General features: G+C 44.3%; 1 protein-coding gene across 3 annotated transcripts in view; it reads left to right on the top strand.

Moving 5' to 3' along the window:
- Positions 1 to 22833, top strand: part of LOC120937507 — a 142510-nt gene that overhangs the window by 40803 nt on the left and 78874 nt on the right. For all 3 annotated transcript variants that reach the window (XM_040350785.1, XM_040350783.1, XM_040350784.1), the window contains 2 exons: positions 7023 to 7065; positions 7270 to 7341. In XM_040350785.1, coding sequence (XP_040206719.1) covers positions 7023 to 7065; positions 7270 to 7341 — 115 coding nt within the window. The remainder of the gene's footprint in view (positions 1 to 7022; positions 7066 to 7269; positions 7342 to 22833) is intronic.

Below are 22833 nucleotides of genomic sequence, written 5' to 3'. Positions count from 1 at the left end.
TCACTAAGGGAGGCAACATATGTTAGGACTAGAGATCCCCGGCATTACGCACAGTTACAGGCCCTAACTAGGGAGGTCCTCCGCTTGCGCACTTCGCTTACACAGAAGAAACTGCTGGCTCAGTCTCACAGGATTTCTGAACAGGGGGAGAGGTCGGGACAACTTCTGGCCTGGCTTTTTTCTCAAAGGAACAGACAGGGGGCTTCAGCATTTCGCAGATACAGAGCTCGGCTGGGGTTGCGGTGCATTCCCCGGCTGAGCTTAACCTTTGAATTTTATCAGGCTCTATACAGCTCCAGGGTGGATTACGGGGAGGAGGACCTGACTCGCTACTTGGCTGATGTTGACCTGCCGGTCCTCACGTCTACGTACCAAGATCGTTTGGATTCCCCCATCACGGTAAAGGAGATCCTCCAGGCACTGAAGTCTATGCAACCTGGCAAAACACCGGGGCCTGATGGTATCCCTGTGGAGTTCTACAAGCATTATGCTACTGAACTGGCCCCTAGGCTACAGGTTATGTTTGCCTCGTCAAAGGAATCCGGGGGACTTCCTGACACCATGAAAGAGGCGGTCATTGTTGTGATTCCCAAGCCCGGGAAGAACCCGCTGTTCTGCTCCTCGTACCGCCCCATCTTCCTCCTTAATGTGGACGCAAAAATACTGGCCAAGGTGCTCGCCACTAGGTTAAATACGGTCATAACGACTCTAATTTACCCGCACCAGACTGGGTTTATGCCAGGCAGGGGCACGGATATTAATATTAGGAGGCGTCTTACCCACATAGACAGGGCAGACGGAGATTCGACAGGGGTGGTGGCCTCTCTCGACGCAGAGAAAGCCTTTGATTCTGTCGAGTGGGGCTACCTTTGGAAGGTCCTCCAGGGATTCGGCACGGGTTTCCTGCAATGAGTGCGTATGTTATATGCTAGCCCAGTGGCAAGAATCAATACCAATGGCTGCCTCTCGGAGGCTTTTCCACTATCCCGGGCCACGCGGCAGGGGTGTCCGCTTTCCCCGGGACCATTTGCACTTGCGCTGGAACCGCTGCCCATTCAGCTTGGGGTCGAGGAGGGGGTGCGTGGGATCCGCGTGGTCCTACGGGAGGAGAAGTTGTCCCTGTACGCGGACAACACCTTGTTGTACCTGGAGGATGCTTCGTCCTTGCTGCGGACGGCGTTAGGGATGTTTGATCGATTTGGGCGCTACTCTGGGATTCGTATAAATTGGGACAAATCGGTCCTCTTTCCGCTTGGTCCTAGCCTCCCGAGACCCCCGTTAACCAACCCACTCAGATGGGTGGACGAGTTCACCTACTTGGGCGTTAAAATCACGAGCAGGGTGGAAGACTATGTGGGAAACAATATACAACCTCTAGTGTCGCAGTTAGTGGCTAAATGTGCAGTGTGGCGTTCCCTACCCCTGACACCTGTAGGAAGAGTTAATCTCCTGAAAATGTTTTTTCTACCGAAGTTTCTATACTTTTTCCAGAGCACGCCCTCTCCTCTTCCCGGATCCTTCCGGAGGCTGGAGAGTGTGATTCTGTCCTTTGTGTGGGCCGGACGGCCCCCCAGGGTGGCGAGGAAAATTTTGTACCTCCCCATGTCGGGAGGGGGACTGGCACTCCCAAACTTTAAGGCCGAGTACTCACGGCAGGACATGTCCGATGAAAACGGTCTGCAGACCGTTTCCATCGGACATGTCTGGCCGGGGACTGCCCGGGGACTTCTGTTCGATGGCTATACACACCATCGAACAGAAGCCCGCGCGTAAACATTACGCGGGGCGTGTCCGCGGTGTCGCCGCGTCGATGACGCGGTGTCGCCGCGACAATGACGCGGCGACGTGGGCGGGCCGCCTTAAAAATGCTTCCACGCATGCGTCGAAGTCATTCGACGCATGCGATGGATGCGGGCGGCAGGACATGTACGGTAGGTCTGTACAGACGACCGTACATGTCCGGGCGCACAGGTTTCCAGCGGACTGTTTTAAAACAAGTCCGGGAAACAGTTGTCCGCTGGAAACCTGTCCGATCCGTCCCAAAATGGTCCGCTCGGGCCAACACACGGCCAAACATGTCTGCTGAAACTGGTCTGCGGACCAGTTTCAGCAGACATGTTTGGTCGTGAGTACGGGGCCTTAGATTTATTATTGGGCCGCGGTATTGGTCACAGTGAGGTGGTGGTTCTCCCAACCGAAACAGAATCCGGCAGTGACGCTGGAGGCGGCCATCCTGGGCTCATACACAGCACTTGGTAACCTGACGTTCAGAGGTCTTAGAGCTAGCCCCTCCATGACTTCGCTCATGCGTACTACGGTGAGTTTGGCGGGAAGCGAGAGCGATATACAGAAAATCGGATCTCCCCGCACGCTCCCCTGTGGGGTAACCCTATGCTGCCCCACTTTGATAACATCCCGGACCCGGCTCTATGGGCCAAGAAGGGAATTATTAAGATCAGACACATAGTCTCAGAGGGTAAGCTACGGACATTTCAAGAGCTGTGTTGCAGTTACTCCTTGCCGGCCTCTTTCCAGTTTCGATATTGGCAGTTGCATCATGCCTTTAGAGCTCCGTTCCCTGAACCCCCGATCGTGGAGTCACACTCCATAGAACGTCTTCTGATCTCGGACGTCATGGGGCGTCCTCTTTCCTCTGTATCTCTACCTCACAGTGGGTCACGACACTAAGATCACTAAAACATGGAATAGATGGAGGGAGGACATTCTGTCTCTGGGGGAGGAAGATAGGGAAGACTGTCTTTCTGTATATATTCCCTCTCTGATTGCCGCTAGGGATAGATTTGCGCAGCTTAAGTTTCTACACAGGGCCTACTATACCCCACAGAGGCTGGCACGAGTGTATCCCCAGAGAGATCCCCACTGCCCGAGGTGCATACAGGAGGTAGAAACTTTTTGGCATATGGTCTGGTCCTGTCCCAAACTCCAGCCCTATTGGGCGGCTGTGGCCTCCACTCTCGGGGATATCTACGGGATTGGGATACAGGCTGACCCGAAAGTGTTACTGTTGAGTTATATGGGAGATGTGGAGGAAGATAGATACTGCAAGTTGTGCTTAACGTTTTCCTTATACTACGCTACGGGAGATTATGTTAAAATGGAAGTCGGAGGACCCTCCTACTCATGACGGAGATCGGAGACCTCAGTGCTCCCACTGTACAGGCTGACCTATGAAAGCAGGCAGTGTCCGGGGAAGTACGATAAGGTGTGGTCCGCTTGGTCTGACGCCTGTGCGGTTTTCGACCCTCTTCCCACCTGATGTATGATTGGTGGAGCTGGTGTGATGGTCGCCCTCCCTCTCCTGATCCCCCTTTTGAGCCCCCCTCCTTCCATCCTTCTTCTTGATTGGATCTTTATCCCCTTGACTGCTTCCCTTGTTCCCGATCCCCTCCCTGCCCCCCCCCAGGATTTTCCTTGTGCATGTTAACCTGTATACCGAGGGAGTTGATGGGGGTGGAGGTGTTGCCGGGCTGTTATGTACCACTGGATGGTTGATAGAGCTACTATCCTAGTTGATGAACGTTCTGAATTTATCTTGCTGTGCTGCTATGTTTTGTAAATTGCTTGAACTGTAATACTGAATTGTCTAATAAAGAGCTTTTTCTGTTAAAAAAAAAAAGCCTGCAATGCTCTCTTGGTGAACCTGTTGTTGAGCTGCGTTAACCTGTTGTTGAGCTGCAATGCTCCGCTGCAAACCTGCATTCGTCTGCTGTTGATTTTGCTTTTGATATAGCCTGCTGTTTCAGTATCTCCTCCATTTTGGGTTTACTTTAACTGCCCGTGGCACTCCACCATGTGTAAGGGATTGGCTCGGTAGCGGGGGTGTGTGACCCCCTGGATGGGTTCACTACACACTGAACGATACAGAGAAACAGCTGAAGACGGTTGAAATCAAAGAATTTGGTTTATTCTTCCATCTTGCTGGCCACCTGGGGGCTGGAACCAAAGAGCTCAAGTTTGGACTCATCAGACCAAAGCACAGGTTTCCACTGGTCTAATGTCCATTCCTTGTGTTCTTTAGCCCAAACAAGTCTCTTCTGCTTGTTGTCTTTCTTTAGCAGTGGTTTCCTAGCAGATATTCTACCATGAAGGCCTTATTCACACAGTCTCCTCTTAACAGTTCTAGAGATGTGTCTGCTGCAAAAGGTGGCTACTTTGAAGAACCTAGAATATGAAATATATTTTCAGTTGTTTTACACTTTTTTGTTATGTATAATTCCACATGTGTTAATTCATAGTTTTGATGCCTTCAGTGTGAATCTACAATTTTCATAGTCGTGAAAATAAAGAAAACTCTTTGAATGAGAAGGTGTGTCCAAACTTTTGGTCTGTACTGTGTATGTGTGTGTGTGTGTATGTATATGTATATATATATATATATATATATATATATATATATATATATATATATATATATATATATATATATATATATATATATATATAATATATATATTAATTTTGTGTGTGATATCACAAAAATACCCCCACCTGGCTGCTGCTAACAGATACCGTGTTCACTTCACATAAATGACATGTATAACAAAACAGTGCTGCACTGCCTAAATAATAATTACTGAATATTAATGTTCATAGGAATAAGTGATCAACTCGCAAACATAGCAAGATACAAGGGGCCAGATCCACATAGGGAGTACGCCGGCGTATCTACTGATACGCCAGCTTACTTTCAAATTACCCGCGTCTTATCTTTAGTTTGAATCCTCAAACCAAGATACGACGGCTTCTGGGTTCGATCCGACAGGCGTACGGTTTCGGATCATAGGTGCAATACTTCGGCGCCCGCTGGGTGGAGTTTGCGTCGTTTTCCGCGTCGGGTATGCAAATGAGCTTTTTCCGACGATCCACGAACGTACGCGCGGCCATTGCATTCTCTTACGTCTCTAGCCGGCTTTTTCCGGCGTGTAGTTAAAGCTGCTATTTTGCGGCGTATAGATAGACTTGCCATGTTAAAGTATGGCCGACGTTCCCGCATCGAAATTTTAATTTTTTTTTTTTGCGCAAGTCGTCCGTGAATAGGGATGGACGTAAGTCACGTCTAAGTTCAAAAAACTTTCGTTGCGAAGTCATTTCGCGCAAAGCACGGCGAGAAATTTCAAAACGGAGCATGCGCAGTTCAATCGGCACGGGGACACGCTTCATTTAAATATGGAACTAGGGGTGGGTGGGGGATGGTGGAAGGGGGGGAGGGGAAAGGGAGAGGGGAGGGGGGGTGGGTAGGAGGGTTTGTGGGAGGGGAAGGAAAGACCGACCATAGGGGTATAATGAGCAGTGAGAAACTTACCACAGCGCTAAAGTCTGTAATTGCTGAGGGGACTGGGGAATAAGAGGAGAAAATTCCCAATATGGAGCGGGCAGGTGGATGGAAAACAGCCGCTGGTAAGGGCAGAAGCCGAGGGGGTCATAAGGAGTGCGATGTCCAATGTCACTGGTAAAGCCAGTGTAGTGTCAGCCATGGTGGTAACCATATTGATGACAAAAAAAATGCAGGGTAATGCATGGACTAAAGGGGTAAAAGACATCCATCGAGGTCCCCAAGGCACTGCAAACCAAGTCGGAGGAGGTTTAGAAAAAGCAGATTACCTCTCAGGGTTACAAAAAGGATCACAAGGGCATGAAGCTCCTATTTCATCCGTGCAGCTACAGACTGCCTGGCTGCCAACCAGTGAGATTTCTCAAATGAATCCGGTGAACACAGGAATAAAAAAAGCCAAACTTGGTGTTCTCTGTATATCAAAGGGTTTATTTCATTGATAAAATATTAAAACATTACTCACAAACAAAGCACTTTTTAAGCAGTGCGGACTCAGGATGCATAGAACAGCAAGATGCTTGCGGGATGACACCACTACTGCGACTCCCCCCCCCCCCCTACGCGTTACATCAAATGGGCGTAACTTCTTCAGTAAGGGGCCTCCTGTGGTTATGTCTCCAGACCTAAACCCTATTGAGCATCTATGGGGCATCCTCAAATGGAAGATGGAGGAGCGCAAGGTCTCTAACATCCACCAGCTCCATGATGTCATTATGGAGGCGTGGAAGAGGACTCCAGTGGCAACCTGTGAAGCTCTGGTGATCTCCATGCAAAAAAGGGTTAAGGCAGTGCTGGAAAATAATCATGGCCACACAAAATATTGAGACTTTGGGCCCAATTTGGAAATTTTCACTTAGGGGGTTATGACAGGAAGTCAGGTAAATCTGGGGGTGTTGTCACAGACGGGAGATACATTTCTGCCTTGTTTAGAAAATTCACCAATTACTATCAGGTGTCGGGACGTTGATGGCTTCAGCTGTTCAGAATGAGGAAATTAAGGCCTCTATACATTGTCCAGAGGATTATTACTCAATGCTGCATCCTGAGGCTTGTTGAGTTAAGGAGAGCAGTGAGCTGAGGAAGACTTCTGAAGGTGAAGTGGTTGTTGATACTTTTGCTGTGTGATAAGAAAAATCAAAAAGACTATTGTTTTTTGCTGGAAGACCAGCAGTGTCTGCCCAGCAGTAGGCTGTGTCAGACTCCATAGGTAGGTTCCTGTGTTGTGAAGGTAGACGGCCCAAGTGGCCAGGGTTTATTTTATGTTGTGTTTTGTTTATGCTGTTTGGATGCTTGCACTTGTTTCCAGCAATATGGAAGAATAAACCATAACCCTTGTTTTTTCAACCACCCACGGCTGCCTCTCTGTATAATTCAGTGTGTAGTGATCCCACTCATGAGGCCACACCCCCCCCCCGCTACCGAGCTAACCCCTTACAGGGTGTACTCGCTTTTGTTGCCAGTGGTTTAGACATTAATGGCTGTGTGAGTTATTTTGAGGGGGCAGCAAATTTACACTGTTATACAAGCTGTTGTACACTCACTACTTTACATTGTAGTAAAATGTAATTTCTTCAGTGTTGTCACATGAAAAGATATAATAAAATATTTACAAAAATGTGAGGTGTATATAATATGTAACATTTTATGTGTAACACGTGTGTTTTTATAGGAGGCATTTCCAAAGAAGAAATAGATGGTTCATTCAGTGTAAGGTAAGTGTTTGTTTGTTTTCCTCTTTACAAATGTATCCTATAATTTTAAATATAGGTTACAATATAGGCAACACAGGCAGTGTATCCTGTGATATATATTTATTTATTTTTGTACAATTTAACCCTATATAGTAGCAGAATTATCAGCTTTTTGGAGGGGAAGAAAAGTGCACATTGCCACTCGCATACCTTTTTTTGTTTCAGCTTGAGCGTGGCTCGTGACCCCTTGGAATATGAAGTGTGCTCTGTGACTAATAAAGAGCTTGCTCTCAAGAGGTAAGTCACGTATTTACAATCATGAATGTATGGAAACACAATATTTTAGAGCACCCTCAATTCACAAATCATTTTTTATCAGATCTATAAAGTAGAACTTTGGTCAATGAACCTGTATGTAAAAAAGTTAAAGCCTGACTCCAAAAAAATCGGCTGTGTAAATACCGTATTTATCGACGTTTAACACGCACAAGCGTATAACACGCACTCTAACTTTAAGAGGGAGGTTTCAGGAAAAAAACTTTCCACAGCCCCCTGCGTATAACACACAGGCACAGTTTACCCTCTATTTTCAGGGTAAAAAAGTGAGTGTTATACGCCAATAAATGCAATAACAAATAAAAAAAAAAACTCACAAGGTATATGCCACTTAAGTTCCTTTTTAATATTTGCACTTTCATTAACAGTGGATAGTATAGTTCACAATATACCTCCATCTTTCTGTGGCTCTTATACATAGAAGTCACAGTGCCCCTCTCTTCTTGTGCATCCACAGGATGCTTTATATTCTGTGAACCATTTATTAACCACTTAACCCCTGGACCATATTGCTGGTCAAAGACTAGGCCACTTTTTGAGATTCGGCACTGCGTCGCTTTAACTGAAAATTGCGCGGTCGTGCGACGTGGCTCCCAAACAAAATTTACGTCCTTTTTCCCCCACAAATAGAGCTTTCTTTTGATGGTGTTTGATCACCTCTGCGGTTTTTAGTTTTTGCTTTAAACAAAAATAGAGCGACAATTTTGAAAAAAATTAATATTTTTTACTTTGTGCTATAATAAATATCCCCCAAAAATATATAAAAAAAACGATATTTTTCCTAAGTTTAGGCCGATACGTATTCGTCTTCATATTTTTCGTAAAAAAAACGCAATAAGCGTTTATTGATTGGTTTGCGCAAAAGTTATAGCGTTTGCAAAATAGGGGATAGTTTTATGGCATTTTTATTAATATTTTTTTTTTTTACTAGTAATGGCGGCGATCAGCGTTTTTTTTTTTTTTTTTCGGTAATGCGACATTATGGCGGACACTTTGGACACTTTTGAGACATTTTTGGGACCATTGGCATTTTTATAGCAATCGGTGCTATAAAAATGCATTGATTACTATAAAAATGCCACTGGCAGGAAAGGGGTTAAGTATGTTCCCTGGGTGTGTTCTAACTGAAGGGGGGAGGTGGACTGACTGGGGGAAATGACTGATCGCTGTTCATACATTGTATGAACATACATTGTATGAACAGACGGTCAGGCATTTCTCCCCTGACAGGACCGGGAGCTGTGTGTTTACACACACAGCTCCTGGTCCTCGTTCTGTAATGAGCGATTGCGGGTGCCCGGCTGCGATCGCGCCCGCTGGGCAAGAGCGCCAGGATTGGGGACGAGCGGGGGCGCGTGTGCGTGCCCCTATTGGCTGCTGGGAGAGATGACTTATAGCTACATGATCTCGCCCAGCAGAGCCGACCTGCTGCCGTATAACTGCGGCGGCTGGTCGGCAAGCAGTTAAAGGCGTTCTATAAATGGGAGGGGTAAACAGCATTTCGATGTATGAGCGGCACAGCAGACCAAAAGTATAGCGAGAACTATGCTATATAGCCCGAAATGATTGAAATCCTTAAAGTGGCATATACTGTATGAGAGTTTACACAAAAGTTTGCTGGGAGTTTTGCTTTAAGAAGTACACATTATTTTTTTAAATAAACCATTGAAATATTTGTTCGGAAGCACATTTAATGATTTTTTTTGTAATTGAGTCGATTTTCAGATGCTAACATATTAGTGAACTTTAGATAGTTATTTTGTTGAGAGCCTAACTTTGATCACATAATCAGATGCCTAGCATTTTTTTCTGTTGGGAAGGTATACTAATTTTATGGCACTTTACAATTTAGTATTAAGGCTATTATGTTTGTAACCATTTATTTCAAACAAGCAAGAGTTTGAGAAATGGTCTAGAACATACATGATTGGTGTGGTTTGATTGTCAGGGGGTGGGGGAAATGACAGGTGCAGTGGTAAGAGCAGGGGGCACTATTGGGTTCCAGAACATGGAGTGTAAAGTTTGTGAGAGGAAGGAGTGCTTCCAGCAGGCATAGGGTAACTGCAGAGGCCATGGAGTAAAAGTGGTTGTGGTGGTGTTTCGAGTGAGACCGCTGCCATTTGAGCGGGTTGGTGGTGGCAGTGCTTTCATAGTGGTTAGAGTGGGGGAGGGGGGGCATTATGCAGTAATGGTGCATGTGGTTCGTGTTTGGGGTGGATGGGGGGATTGTACAGGTGCATTGGTGAGGGGACATGGGGTGGGGGTGAACAGGTACAGTGGTAAGAGATTGGCATCCTACAGGTAAGTTGTTGAGAGTGCAGTGGCAGAAGAATGCAGGCAAGGTAGGTTTTGAGGGGCAATAAATGTGTTGGTGTTGAGAGAAGAGGGGTGCAGGCGGGGTGGGTGCAAACACAGCGCAGTGAGAGAAGTGGGCGTGCAGGTATTGAGGGTGGTGAAAGAAATATAAGTAGAGGCTCAGTGAGTACTGAGATAAAGGGGGCTTCGAGTGAGCATAGTGGGTGCTGAGCAAACGAGGGGGGGGGGGGGTTGTAGAGGGAAAGGGAGTTGCAGCCAGGGTTGGTGGTGGTGATAGAGGGTTATATCTGTAAGTGCGGTGGATAGTGGGAGAAGTGGGACTATATGCACAGTAGATGAGGGAAATATAGCTGTGGGTGCAGGAAGAAGGCAGTTGCAAGCTGGTGGTTAAGAGAATGGGGTTGCAGGTACACTAGGTGGTGAGAGAAGGGGAGAGGCAGGTGCATTGGATGCTGAGAAAAGAGGGGCGTTCAGGCATGATGGATGCAATGAGTGCCGAATAAAGGAAGGATGATGAGATCAGTGGTTGGGGAGATGGGGGCTGTCTGACTCTGGGGAGGTGTTGTGGGTTGCAGGTGCAAATTGCAGGTGCTGGTGTCAAACTGAGAATGCTGTAAGATGTTGGGTGATGGTGGGGAAGAGGGCTGGTTGCAGAATGGGATTTACAATGTCGTAAAAAAGTATTCATACCCCCTTGAAATTTTCCACATTTTGTCATGTTACAACCAAAAAGATAAATGTATTTGTATTTAATTGGTATTTTATGTGATAGACTAACACAACGTGGCACATAATTGTGAAGTGTTAGGAAAATGATAAATGGTTTAAATTTTTTTTTTTTTTACAAATATATATCTGAAAAGTGTGGTTTGGATTTGTATTCAGCCCCCTTTACTCTGGTAATCCTAACTAAAATCTAGTGGAACCAATTGCCTTCAGAAGTCACCTAATTAGTAAATAGAGTCCACCTGTGTGTAATTTGATCTCAGTATAAATACAGCTGTTCTGTGAAGCCCTCAGAGGTTGTTGGAGAACCGTAGTGAACAAACCGCATTATGAAGGCCAAGGATCACACCAGACAGGTCAGAGGTAAATGCAAAAACAGAGAGGTAGTGGAGTCGGGACTTTAGATGAGGTATAAGGGTGTAATAGAATAAATGAAATAACTTGGATGTCAGAGTTCCCTATAAATTGGCATGATACGGTATAAATAAACCAGCAACCACGATACAGAAATGTAATCACAAAAGAGCAATTCATAATCATCATTCATTTAATAACACATGATTAGTTTAACCACTTACCCCCCGGACCATATTGCTGCCCAAAGACCAGAGTACTTTTTGCGATTCGGGACTGCGTCGCTTTAACAGACAATTGCGCGGTCGTGCGACGTGGCTCCCAAACAAAATTGGCGTCCTTTTTTTCCCACAAATAGAGCTTTCTTTTGGTGGTATTTGATCACCTCTGCGGTTTTTAGTTTTTGCGCTATAAACAAAAATAGAGCGACAATTTTGAAAAAAATGAATATTTTTTACATTTTGCTATAATAAGTATCCCCCAAAAATATATAAAAAAACATTTTTTTTCCTCAGTTTAGGCCGATACGTTTTCTTCTACATATTTTTCGTAAAAAAAAATCGCAATAAGCGTTTATTGATTGGTTTGCGCAAAAGTTATAGCGTTTACAAAATAGGGGGTAGTTTTATGTCATTTTTATTATATTTTTTTTACTAGTAATGGCGGCGATCAGCGATTTTTTTTTTTTTCGGTACTGCGACATTATGGCGGACACTTCGGACACTTTTGACACATTTTTGGGACCATTGGCATTTTTATAGCGATCAGTGCTATAAAAATGCATTGGATTACTATAAAAATGCCACTGGCAGTGAAGAGATTAACACTAGGGGGCGGGGAAGGGGTTAAGTATGCCTGGGTGTGTTCTTACTGTGGGGGGGGGGGTGGCCTCACTAGGGGAAACACTGATCCTCGGTTCATACATTGTATGAACCGAAGATCAGCATTTCCCCTGCTGACAGGACCGGGAGCTGTGTGTTTACACACACAGCTCCCGGTCCCCGCTCTGTACCGAGCAATCGCGTGTGCCCGGCAGCGATCGGGCCCGCCAGGCACGGGAGTCGGGGGCGAGCGGGGGGGCGCGCGCCTCCGGCGGCGCGCGCGCGCCCCTAGTGGCGGCTGGGAGAGAGGACGTCATATTGCGTGCTCTCGCCCAGCAGAGCCACCTTGTGGACGTATATCGACGGTTCACGGTCGGCAAGTGGTTAAGGAAACATATAATTATTGACATACAAACATGATAATAAATACATCAAGGAATAATAAATAAATAAACTTACATGATCAACATGTGCAAAAATTGACAAATAATGATATGGGTTAGTGTAGAGCAGGGATATGCAATTAGCGGACCTCCAGCTGTTGCAAAACTACAACTCCCATCATGCCTCTGCCTCTGGGTGTCATGCTTGTGGCTGTCAGAGTCTTGCTATGCCTCATGGGACTTGAAGTTCTGCAACAGCTGGAGGTCCGCTAATTGCATATCCCTGGTGTAGAGCATCCAAGGATGTGTACTCTACGCGTTTTGTGGTCACCTGCCAGTCATCAGGAGTTTGGATGCATGAAGAGTAATCTAAAATGAGATGAATATAGATATTTGTATAGGTAGTTTCTGGGGATCCACTAAACCCCATAGACAAACCCAATAAAAAGAGAAGAAGATAGAAAAAAGGGGAGAACAGAAAGAAAAGGAAAATGAAGATAAGAATATCAATATACCTTGCCACAAAGCCTGTGTGCTAATGCCTTGAGGGGAGGTGCATGGGATGTGGTCCCGCGTATAGAATCCTGTCCGGGGTTGAGGCGGGAGATCCACTAGCCAGGATAGACAGGGGGTCGTGGGGGGCGGACCCATCAATCGCTGCCGTTCATCGTGCAGAGGGGGGAGTGCTGATATGGTAGTTAACCATGTCTGTATGGAGGTGAAGAAATGAATGAGAATAACTAGTGTGTCAATATGGAGATGTAATGGCGTATGGTGGAAGGAAAAAAAAAAATGTTTTATTAAGTTTCTTTGTGAAGATGCAAAGTAATAAAAAAGTGACAAAAAGATATCCTATATAATGAATAAATAAGGTGGTAATGTGGTGAAGATGAGTATGATTTAATACATCTGCATGTCAAATGCACATGAAAAGCATATCTATATATAAAAGATATGTTGGTGGATGGTGGGTAAAACTATAGGAAAGCGTATTTGTAAATTTGTGAAAGTGAATATTAAATGTGTATCAGTGTGTATGGATGTATGTGTATGAAACGTGTGTGTGTGTGTGTGTGTGTGTGTGTGTGTGTGTGTGTGCAAATCAGTAGAGTTGGCTATATACATGGATGTGTAGTAAATGTGTAATGAGTAAGATGTAAAATTCCCCATTTACATGAACTTCCAGTATGCGAGCAATACCACTACGGAATGGTGGCCGGCAGAGAAAGACTTCGGTTCAAACCTGGTGTTAAATGGCCCCCCAGTCCTGGGCTGATCCACGCCAACGTCATGTTTTTACCTCGTCAGCAAGGGGGTCCCTCTAATCCCCTGCACAGCGAGGGATGGAAAAAGCGCGCCATAGTGGGTTGGCGTCACATTGCGCCGAGCACCAGGTGCACTACGCATGACATCGATGAGCTGAGGTCCGACCCTGCCCCATCACTAAGGCGGGGGGGGGGGGGGCTGAGCTCATCACAACCCTGGAAGTAAAGGATGCAAACAACGGGACAACAGTCATACAAAGCCCCAAAAGGCAGAGACACACACAAGGTTCAAGAATTAGAAACCCAAGAATAGATTTATATGGGCGCTGGGTGGAATAAAAAATGTTGGTAATTCAACTAGGAAAAAACCTAGAAAATAAGGAAATGGATATTGATAGAAAGCAATGAATATATGAAAAGAGGGAGATGGAAAAATTGTAAACCCTATATAAGAGAGAACAGTAAGGAAAAACATTGGCAAAAAAAATGTATCTATGAATAATTAATAAAGAGAATGACGTTTAATTGTATAGGGTGAGAAGGGTCTTGAAAATTGTGGCTGTCTTCCACCCTAAATATCAAGAAAAAGAGAGTGAGACCCATCCCAGCCTAAGAGCATACCAGAATACCTCCATCCCTAAATATTTTATGCAAAAACAGAGAGGTAGTGGAGTCGGGACTTTAGATGAGGTATAAGGGTGTAATAAATGGATTAAATGAAATAACTTGGATGTTTGGTTGACCACTATGCACTCATCCCCAAATTGCTATGCACTGGAAACGAACTTCAAAGTCTTAACACGCTGGTATATGGTACCAGCAAAAATAGCAAAATTTCTCCCTACTTATCCAGATACTTGTTTTCGTGGCTGCACATCTCCAGGTACTCACTTACACATCTGGTGGGAATGTCGAATAGCTCAAACGTTTTGGATCAAAATATTCAATATGGCCTATACTGCCCGGGAAATCTCTATCGCCCGACCCTGCTGTAGCACTGTTAAACCTTAAGCCCCCTGAACTCACTCGGACTCAATTCCAGCTACTTGTATATCTGACAACTTTGGCTAAAGAAACCATAGCTAAGGCATGGAAATCTCAAACGCTTGTTGTGGCTGAGGCTAAACACCGAATGAATAGAGCCCTTGTCTTTCACAAAATGTCGGAATATTGGGAATGATACTATTAAAAATTTCTATAAAATTTGGCAACCGTTAGTTAATCAATTACCTACCTTCCGATTTTGATCAATCTTTGTTGATGCCTTGCTAATAATTTTTTAATTTTTCCTTTTTATTTTGTGCCATTTGTTTTATTTTTCTTAGTGTGTTCTTTTTAAAAAAAAATTCTTGGGGCTGGGGTCGGGCCACCTTCGGGAGAGAATCCTACTCTTCTCTTCCCTTCTTCTTTCCTCTTCTTCTTTCTCACTTCTTCCTCTCCTTCTTCTTTTCTTAGCAATTTTCTTTATTTTTTCTGCTTATTATTCATCAACAAGTAAATTTGGGATTTTTTCTCTTGTCTTTTCTACAATTGTCTGCATATATAATTTAGAGTTTGGACTATTAACCTAATAGATTCCTTTATTAATACGACCCATTTTTCTAGGGTCAGTTCAGGTATTTCAGAAACACACAGGAGATGTGTGCTCCTTTTTTCTTGTATTTCACGATGACTATATTTATCTTCTTGGGACTTTAGCTTTCTCATATTTTATTTATCTTTCCTCTTACGTGCCCCCTCCCATCCACAGTTTGAACCCATTAGGGGTGGATGGGTGGTCCGGAGGCACGCTAAGCCTGATTAAAGGTATAGTCCTTTTGTTTTTTATTATTTTCTTTAGTCCCTTATATCTGACATTTGCGTTTTTTCGGTATTTATCTGATAAATATGAACATGCATTTGAGCACCAAACTCTACCGATATTTCAGTCATTATCGTTATGATCTTTATCCCATATTTGCATTCTTTATACTGCATTTGTAACTTGTTTTCTTATGCAAAACGAAATAAAAATATTAAACAAGAAATAACTTGGATGTCAGAGTTACATCTCCATATTGACACACTAGTTATTCTCATTCATTTCTTCACCTCCATACAGACATGGCTAACTGCCATACCAGCACTCCCCCTCGGCATGATGAATGGCAGCGATTGATGGGTCTACCCCCCACGACCCCTGTCTATCTTCTTTTTTTATTTTATTGGGTTTGTCTATGGGGTTTAGTGGATCCCCAGAAACTGCCGCTACAAATCTCCACATTCATCTCATTTTAAATTACTCTTCATGCATCCAAACTCCTGATGAGTGGTAGATGACCACGAAACGCGTAGAGTACACATCATTGGATGCTCTACACAAGCCCATATCATTATTTATACATTTTTGCACATGTTGATCATGTAGTTTTATTTATTTATTATTCCTTGATGTATTTATTACCATGTTTGTATGTCATTAATTATGTTTCCCAGACTAATCATGTGTTATTAAATTAATGATGATTATGAATTGCTCTTTTGTGATTACATTTCTGTATCATAAATGTATCATGGTTACTGGTTTATTTATACCGTATCATGCCAATTTATAGGGAACTCTGACATCCAAGTTATTTCATTTATCCTATTTATTACACCCTTATACCTCATCTAAAGTCCAGACTTCACTACCTCTCTGTTTTTGCATAACATATTTAGGGATGGAGGTATTATGGTATGCTCTTAGGCTGGGATGGGTCTCACACTCTTTTCCAGGTCAGAGATAAAGTTGTGGATAAGTTTAAAGCAGGGGTAGGTTATAAAAAAATATCCCAAGCTTTGAACATCTCACGGAGCACTGTTGAATCCATCACCCGAAAATGTATTGACTCAGGGGGACTGAATACCAATGCACGCTGTGACGGGAGTCACTTTGGGAGGGGGGGCCTGTGGAACCCAGCTTACCTTAGAAAGGTTGGGAAAACCCTGTCTCCGCTCCCTAGGCCCCTCTTATGTGCAAGTTACCCTGTGTCTATTAAGGGCACAGGGTGACCGAGAAAATGGACAACTACTTAATGGACACTGAGAATGTGGTTTGGATTACTTCAAATGAGACAGTAATATTAACAACATCTCAAGAAATATAGGAAGACTATTCCTGGCTTGTTTGATTCTGAACTATACATGTTCATTGAAAGAGCTGGTCAAATTGATCATTGCTGGTGGTCTCCTGCTATTGTCTGTTTATTAAGGTGTTGTGTGTGTTCTGCTAAGCATATCTGTCCCATTATTAATTGGAACACCTGTTGTCTAATTAATCACAACCTTGTCTGAGTGGGCATTGAGTCACCTAGACTGGTTTAAGTGACTAGTTTATTAGCTCATGTTAATTATGTTTCTGGTTACAGTTTGTATTGTTCGGGGTAATATAATCAGGAGGGGATTGTTCTCCTGTGGGGTATAAAGTATGTGTCGGAGTTTCAATAAACAGTTCCAGTTTCATACAAGCTATTTCTCGGCTATTCTTCTATGCTGCAGCTATAATATCTGATATCTATGTCCAAACTGGAGGAAGCGGTATACTGACGGTTCCATCACACACGCCCAGGGCCGCCATCAGGGGGGGACAGCCGATACAACTGTAAGGGACCCCTGGGGCCCGCCCCAGGCCAGAAGAAGGCAGGAGGGGTGAAGGGGAGTCTTGCAGCTTCTGCTGCTCTGTGTCATTGAGCTCAGACATCAAGCTCTTTACTGCCACCTATGGCTACTATGTGCATGTGTAACCCTTGTGTGAGCTGCCTGTACTGTACTCCTCTGTGTCAGCAACATGTCGGCTTTGTGAAAATGAGCTGGGCCTGGGACTAGGTAGGATGATTTCCTTTACAAGTAGGGGCTGTCAAGGAAAGGGAGGCTGTTTTTGTACAGGGGGAGTGGCCAGAGGCTTGTGTGTTTACAGATTTGTGTGTGGGAGCTGACGTATATACAGGTGTGAGGGGGGGGGACTGACGTGTGTGTGTGTATGTATATATACAGGTGTGGGGGCTGACATATATACAGGATTGAAGGGGGCTGACATACATAGAGGATTGAGGAGGGAGGGGCTGAGTGCGCACAGGTGAGGTGGCCAGTGTGTGGTTTCGGTGGGATGGCTCATGGGCAAGCCCTGGGAATGTTGGTGGTCAGGCTCGGGGGGGGGCCCAGGCCTAAGCCTAAGGCTTTGCTGGTGCTATAATGCTAAAAATGGCACCTGCTAAGCACCCTTAAACTTAAGGCCTTTCACACTGGAGCGGTGCGCTGGCAGGATGTTAAAAAAAAGTCCTGTTAGTAGCATCTTTGGAGCGGTGAAGCAACGGTGTGCAATACCTCTCCTGCCCATTGAAATTAATGGGCACCGCGGCTATACCGCTGCTGTAGCGACGCTTTTGCTGGTGGTTTTAACGCTTTTTTTTGCTGCTAGCGGGGGTTAAAAGCGGCCAAATAGTGCAGTGAAATTGATGGTAAAGCGCCACTAAAAACAGCGGCATTTTGCCGCCAACGCCCCCTCCGCCCCAGTGTGAAAGGGGCCTAACGGTGGCATGGGCTAGGTCCACATGCTGCTTTTGTTAAACCACTTGCCAATCACCTATAGTGGTAATTGATAAGCTGTTTAAAAGCATTTTGAAAAGTCAACTTTTTCAACTTTGGGGGGCGATGAGGACGTGTTGGGCGTGTAGTGAGGGAGTGGCCTGACCGTGCCGCCAAGCGAGGTACGAGGCGCGAGAAGCTCCGGAGAGAACAGTGGCCGGAACGCAGAGTGAGAGGCTGCGATGCCACCAACGAAGCTCCCGCATGTGAGCCATAGCCGCGTCTCCCTTGGATGTCGGAACAGCATCTACTGAACGCCGGCTGGATCAGGTAAAATATCAATGCCCATTTTAAAGTCTACCCATCGAAAGAGACTAGAGCTGTCAGCATAGAGGAACGGAAGCTCTTCTGGGTAAGGCGCTCCCGGGGTTATTGGATTTAGAGGGGATAGCTCTGAGGCATGACACTCTGCACTTGCAATTGAAGGGTCAAAAATGCATATGCCCATGTGTAAGGATGTTGTGTAAAAACCTAGATGTTGCAAATGCATGGTGATAAATGAATTCTTACGGGCGAACCCTGACATATGATACTCTGCATTTTTCACTAATGGGCTAAAGGAGTGGAGTAGATATACCCCTGAGTAAGGACGCTGTGTAAAATCATGGATGCTGCAAATGCATGGTATTAAATGAATTTCTATGAGTATCGCGGCCTGAGATTGCTGACCTATAAGGAATAGAATTAAGAACTGATGAATTTCTGGCCGCTGGAGGCCAAAGTGAACTGTGTGTCTACAGGTATAAGATTTTAAGAAGTGAACTTGTAGTTTTCTGTTTGCCATCATGGTGCGTGATAGGCAGCATACGCTGGTCAAACGTATGTAGGGGGACCTATTTTGCTGATGTGAGATAAACACTCCCCCCAACAATCGGCCAGAAAGTGACATAGGCGCATCCTGGTAGTGGGGTGACCTCTTGCCCAGTAAGTGTGTATAAATAACCTGCATATGGGTAAATGATAACTCTGCCACCTAGAATTTAAGGGCCTGAAATGTATGTAAGACAACTTGAACTGAGGCACAGAAATTATACACTCTGAGGCTAAAATCACCAGGCTCAAAAGAGGCGGGGAGCAAATAAATATTGAAAGATGCCCCTCAATTTTTCAAACTGGGGAAGCGACTAAAAGCCTTAAATACATGAACAGGACTACGAGGGGCACCGCCCCAAAGACCCCCAAGAACAGTGCAGCAACTAGTATGATTACTCAATATATGACCCAGGAGGGGAGTGTAAAGAGCCCAGGAATTACTAAGAAAATTGAAAAAAAGAGTGGGGCTAAAAAAGGAGGATCAGACCACTCAAATGCTGACATAACAACAGAAGGTGAAAAAGAGATCAGTAGACTGGATCAGCAAAGAACAGACACACAAATCCCAATGAAGGGGGAAATGAATGAGATGCTAATGAGACTAGAAAACGTAATAAAGGCAGAAATCAATATGTTAAGAACGGACTTAGGGTGTCTTCTGGCAAGGGTAGAGGCGACGGAAGAGAGAGTGGAAAAACAGGACCAGGAACAAAGCAAACTAAAAGAACAAGTTAAATTAATACAACAAAACCAGAGGATGTACTATATCGTTTAGAGGATCAAGAGAACCGCAACAGAAGACAAAACCTAAGAATCCGCTCGATGTTAGAAGAAAGGGGAGAAGATCTGAGAAAAATCATGAATGTAATATTCAATCCCTTATTGGATAAAGGTGTTGAACCCCTTAAAATCGAACGAGTACATTGAGTTGGAAGACCAAAGAATACAGAGGGAGACTGGCCGAGAGACATAATAGTAAGGTTCCGGCATTATGAGGACAAAGCAGAAATATGGTCAAGATTAAGGGGAAAACCACCTATTCAGTATAAAGGGACTGAGTTACAAATCTTTACAGACCTAGCATCAGAAACATTTACAAGGAGAAGACATATGAAACCCCTTCTGGAGCAGATGCGGACACAGAATATTAAATATCAATGGGGATTCCCTGCATGCCTTATTAGCCAGAAAGAAGGAAGATCGGCTAGACTAAGGTTCCCAGAAGAACTAGCAGGATTCTGCCATAAACTGGATTTGCAGATTCCAGAACTGCCAGGATGGGTAGAATAAGTAAATAAGGCTTAGGTAGGCCAGGCCTCATAAGGATGGCCTCATAAGGATGGCCATCGAGATCTGGGGGTTGGGGGTGGGAGGGGAATGAGGTGGAAGGCAGTCGCTGGGGCTCGGGGCGGCGCCTCTCCCGGTTGGGGGGGGGCACGGTCGGAGCCGCACCTTGAAACAAGAAAACCAGTGGCAATGCGGAGAAGGGGGCCACTTATGGTTCTGAGGCCAAGACTGGGCCGAGGGGAAGAGAGGGGGGGGTCTAGGAGGGGGGGGGGGGATACCTCATTGACTCCACAAGAAAGAAAGGAATATTTTTACAACAGATTGAACGAGGCCAGCAAAAAAAAGTAAGAAAATAAAGACGAGATGACCGCAACAAAGTTCATGTCCTATAATGTAAGAGGTCTAAATACTCCCCTAAAGAGACACAAGGTATTAAAAGAAATCAAGCAATATAGAGCGGACGTTGTCTTCCTACAGGAGACCCACCTGACTCTATACTCCCCTAAGTTCCCGACCTGGTACTACAGAGATACTATCTCAAAACGAGCAAGGGGAGTGGCAATAGTTTTTGTGAGAGAAATGCGCTTCACTTTGGAGGCCAGGATGACGGATATGGAAGGAAGATTTCTCTTCCTAAAAGGCAAATTAGCCGACGTGGAATGTACCTTGGCAAATATCTATGCCCCCAATGTGAACCCCATTAAGTAGGTCAACGAAATTATGGGAAAGTTGAAGGATTTCAGTACGGGATATGTGATTTTGATGGGAGATTTTAACTTCTGCATGAACCCGACGGTTGATAGTACGTCTCGAGGACAGGGGATAAATAACGTCCAGCTCAAAAAGATAAAACAAAAAATGTATAACAACCAGATGGTGGATATCTGGAGGATACTTCATCCAAAAACACAGGATTTTACGTTTTTCTTCCCTGTCCACGGGACATATTCCATGATAGATTATATTATGGTGGACCATAGATTACTGGGGAGGGTAGTAGAAACAAATATTGAAATCAATACACTCTGACCACGCCCCTATAACTATGAAATTTAAAGACTTATGGACAGAAAAATCAACCCTCAACCTGGCGGCTAAATGAAGATTTGCTCCGGGATGAGGAAGGATTAGAAAGGGTGAAAAAGGAACTAGAACAATATTTCCTGATAAATGACACCTAAGGGATATCGGGGCCTACTTTTATGAGAAGCACACATAAAAGGAATTTTAATTTCGGAGGGAGCAAGAAAGAAAAAAGAGAGATGTAAGAAGCTTATTATACTAACCGGGGAAATATTTAAAGCTGAACAAGAGCATAAAAAACAGGGACAACAACAAGAACTATATCATAAATTAGTCTTAAAAAGGGATGAGGTTAAAGAACTGATGGAGCAAGAGACAAAAAAAACATTAAATAGTATTACAAAAGAAAGATATATGTGGGGAGACAAACCTAGTAAACACTTAGAAAAAATGGTCCGAAAAAAGAAAACTAGGAACTACATCGAAAAAAGAATAAAAAAGAACGGGGATATGGTATTTGCAACAAAGGACATAGCAGAAACTTTTAAAACCTATTATGAGGAGCTGTATGCAGTGGAGCAGAAGAGATGGTGGACAGGAGAGAAAGAGGCTAAAATAAGAGAATTTCTATCAAAAGCTAGATTACCAAAGATTGAGGAGATTGAAAAATCAAATATAGATAAGCCAATAACGGAAGAAGAAATAAGTAGAGCGTTGAAAAATTCAGCAACAGGGAAAAGCCCAGGCCCCGATGGGTTTACAGCATTTCATTTATAAAAATGTAATATCCTGATCCCTAGACTGTGTCAATATATGAATGGGCTGGGATCCGAATATGAAATGAGCAGGGAAGCCCTTGCAGCGACTATAACAGTAATTTCGAAGGAGAGTAAAGATGGTACGCTCTGCTCCGGATACAGGCCCATATAATTGCTTAACGCGGACATAAAGTTATTCGCGAAAGTCTTAGCTGAGCGAATGAAAGGGGTAATGAATACATTGGTCCACCCGGATCAGGTAGGATTCATCCCTGGAAGGGAGGGGAAGAATAATGGGGTGAGAGCCCTACTCCTCCTACAGAAGATGAAAGAAAATGGCCCCCAGGTCTATTCCTGTCAGTAGATGCGGAGAAAGCATTTGACAGGGTAGACTGGGGACTCATGATGCAAACACTGGAAACGATGAGAATCGGATCCAGGATGATCCGGTGGATTAAAACATTATACCATCACCCTTCCGCAAGGATTAAAATCAATGGCGCGGTATCTTTCCCTTTGGAGATGAAGAACAGGACGAGACAGGGGTGCCCCCTCTCTCCTCTCCTGTTCGTACTGTCCCTAAAGCCTCTCCTTGCTACGGTCTGAAATAACCCGGACATTAAGGGTGTTAAGGTGGAAGAAGAAGAACACAAACTCTCAGCTTTTGCTGATGATATACTGTTCTATATTATCAATCCAAGGACCACAATACCAAACCTACTTAAAACCCTGAAACAGTATGGTGAAATATCAAACTTTTAAATTAAAATTAATGTAACTAAGACTGAGATCTTAAATGTCAACATTAGTATAGTAGAAGGTTGAGTTCAATTTCCCCTGGCAGAGAGAACTTAAATACCTGGGTATAAAATTGGCAAGCTCAATAAAGAATATATATAGAATAAATGATATCCCTCTATTAGATGAGATTATAAGGGAAATTAAAATAATAGCAAACAGACCTATTTTCATGGATGGGACGGATTAACACTCTGAAGATGGTTCTCGTACCAAAAATATTGTATAAATCTCAAATGATACCAGTAGCCTTGCCACAACCGTACCTCAGAGTGCTGAATTCCCTGTTAATGAACTATGTATG

The sequence above is a fragment of the Rana temporaria genome, chromosome 4 (assembly GCF_905171775.1).
Source record: "Rana temporaria chromosome 4, aRanTem1.1, whole genome shotgun sequence".
Lineage (NCBI taxonomy): Eukaryota > Metazoa > Chordata > Amphibia > Anura > Ranidae > Rana > Rana temporaria.
Note: the sequence above shows the minus strand (reverse complement) of the source record. Positions and strands in the feature narration are given on the sequence as shown.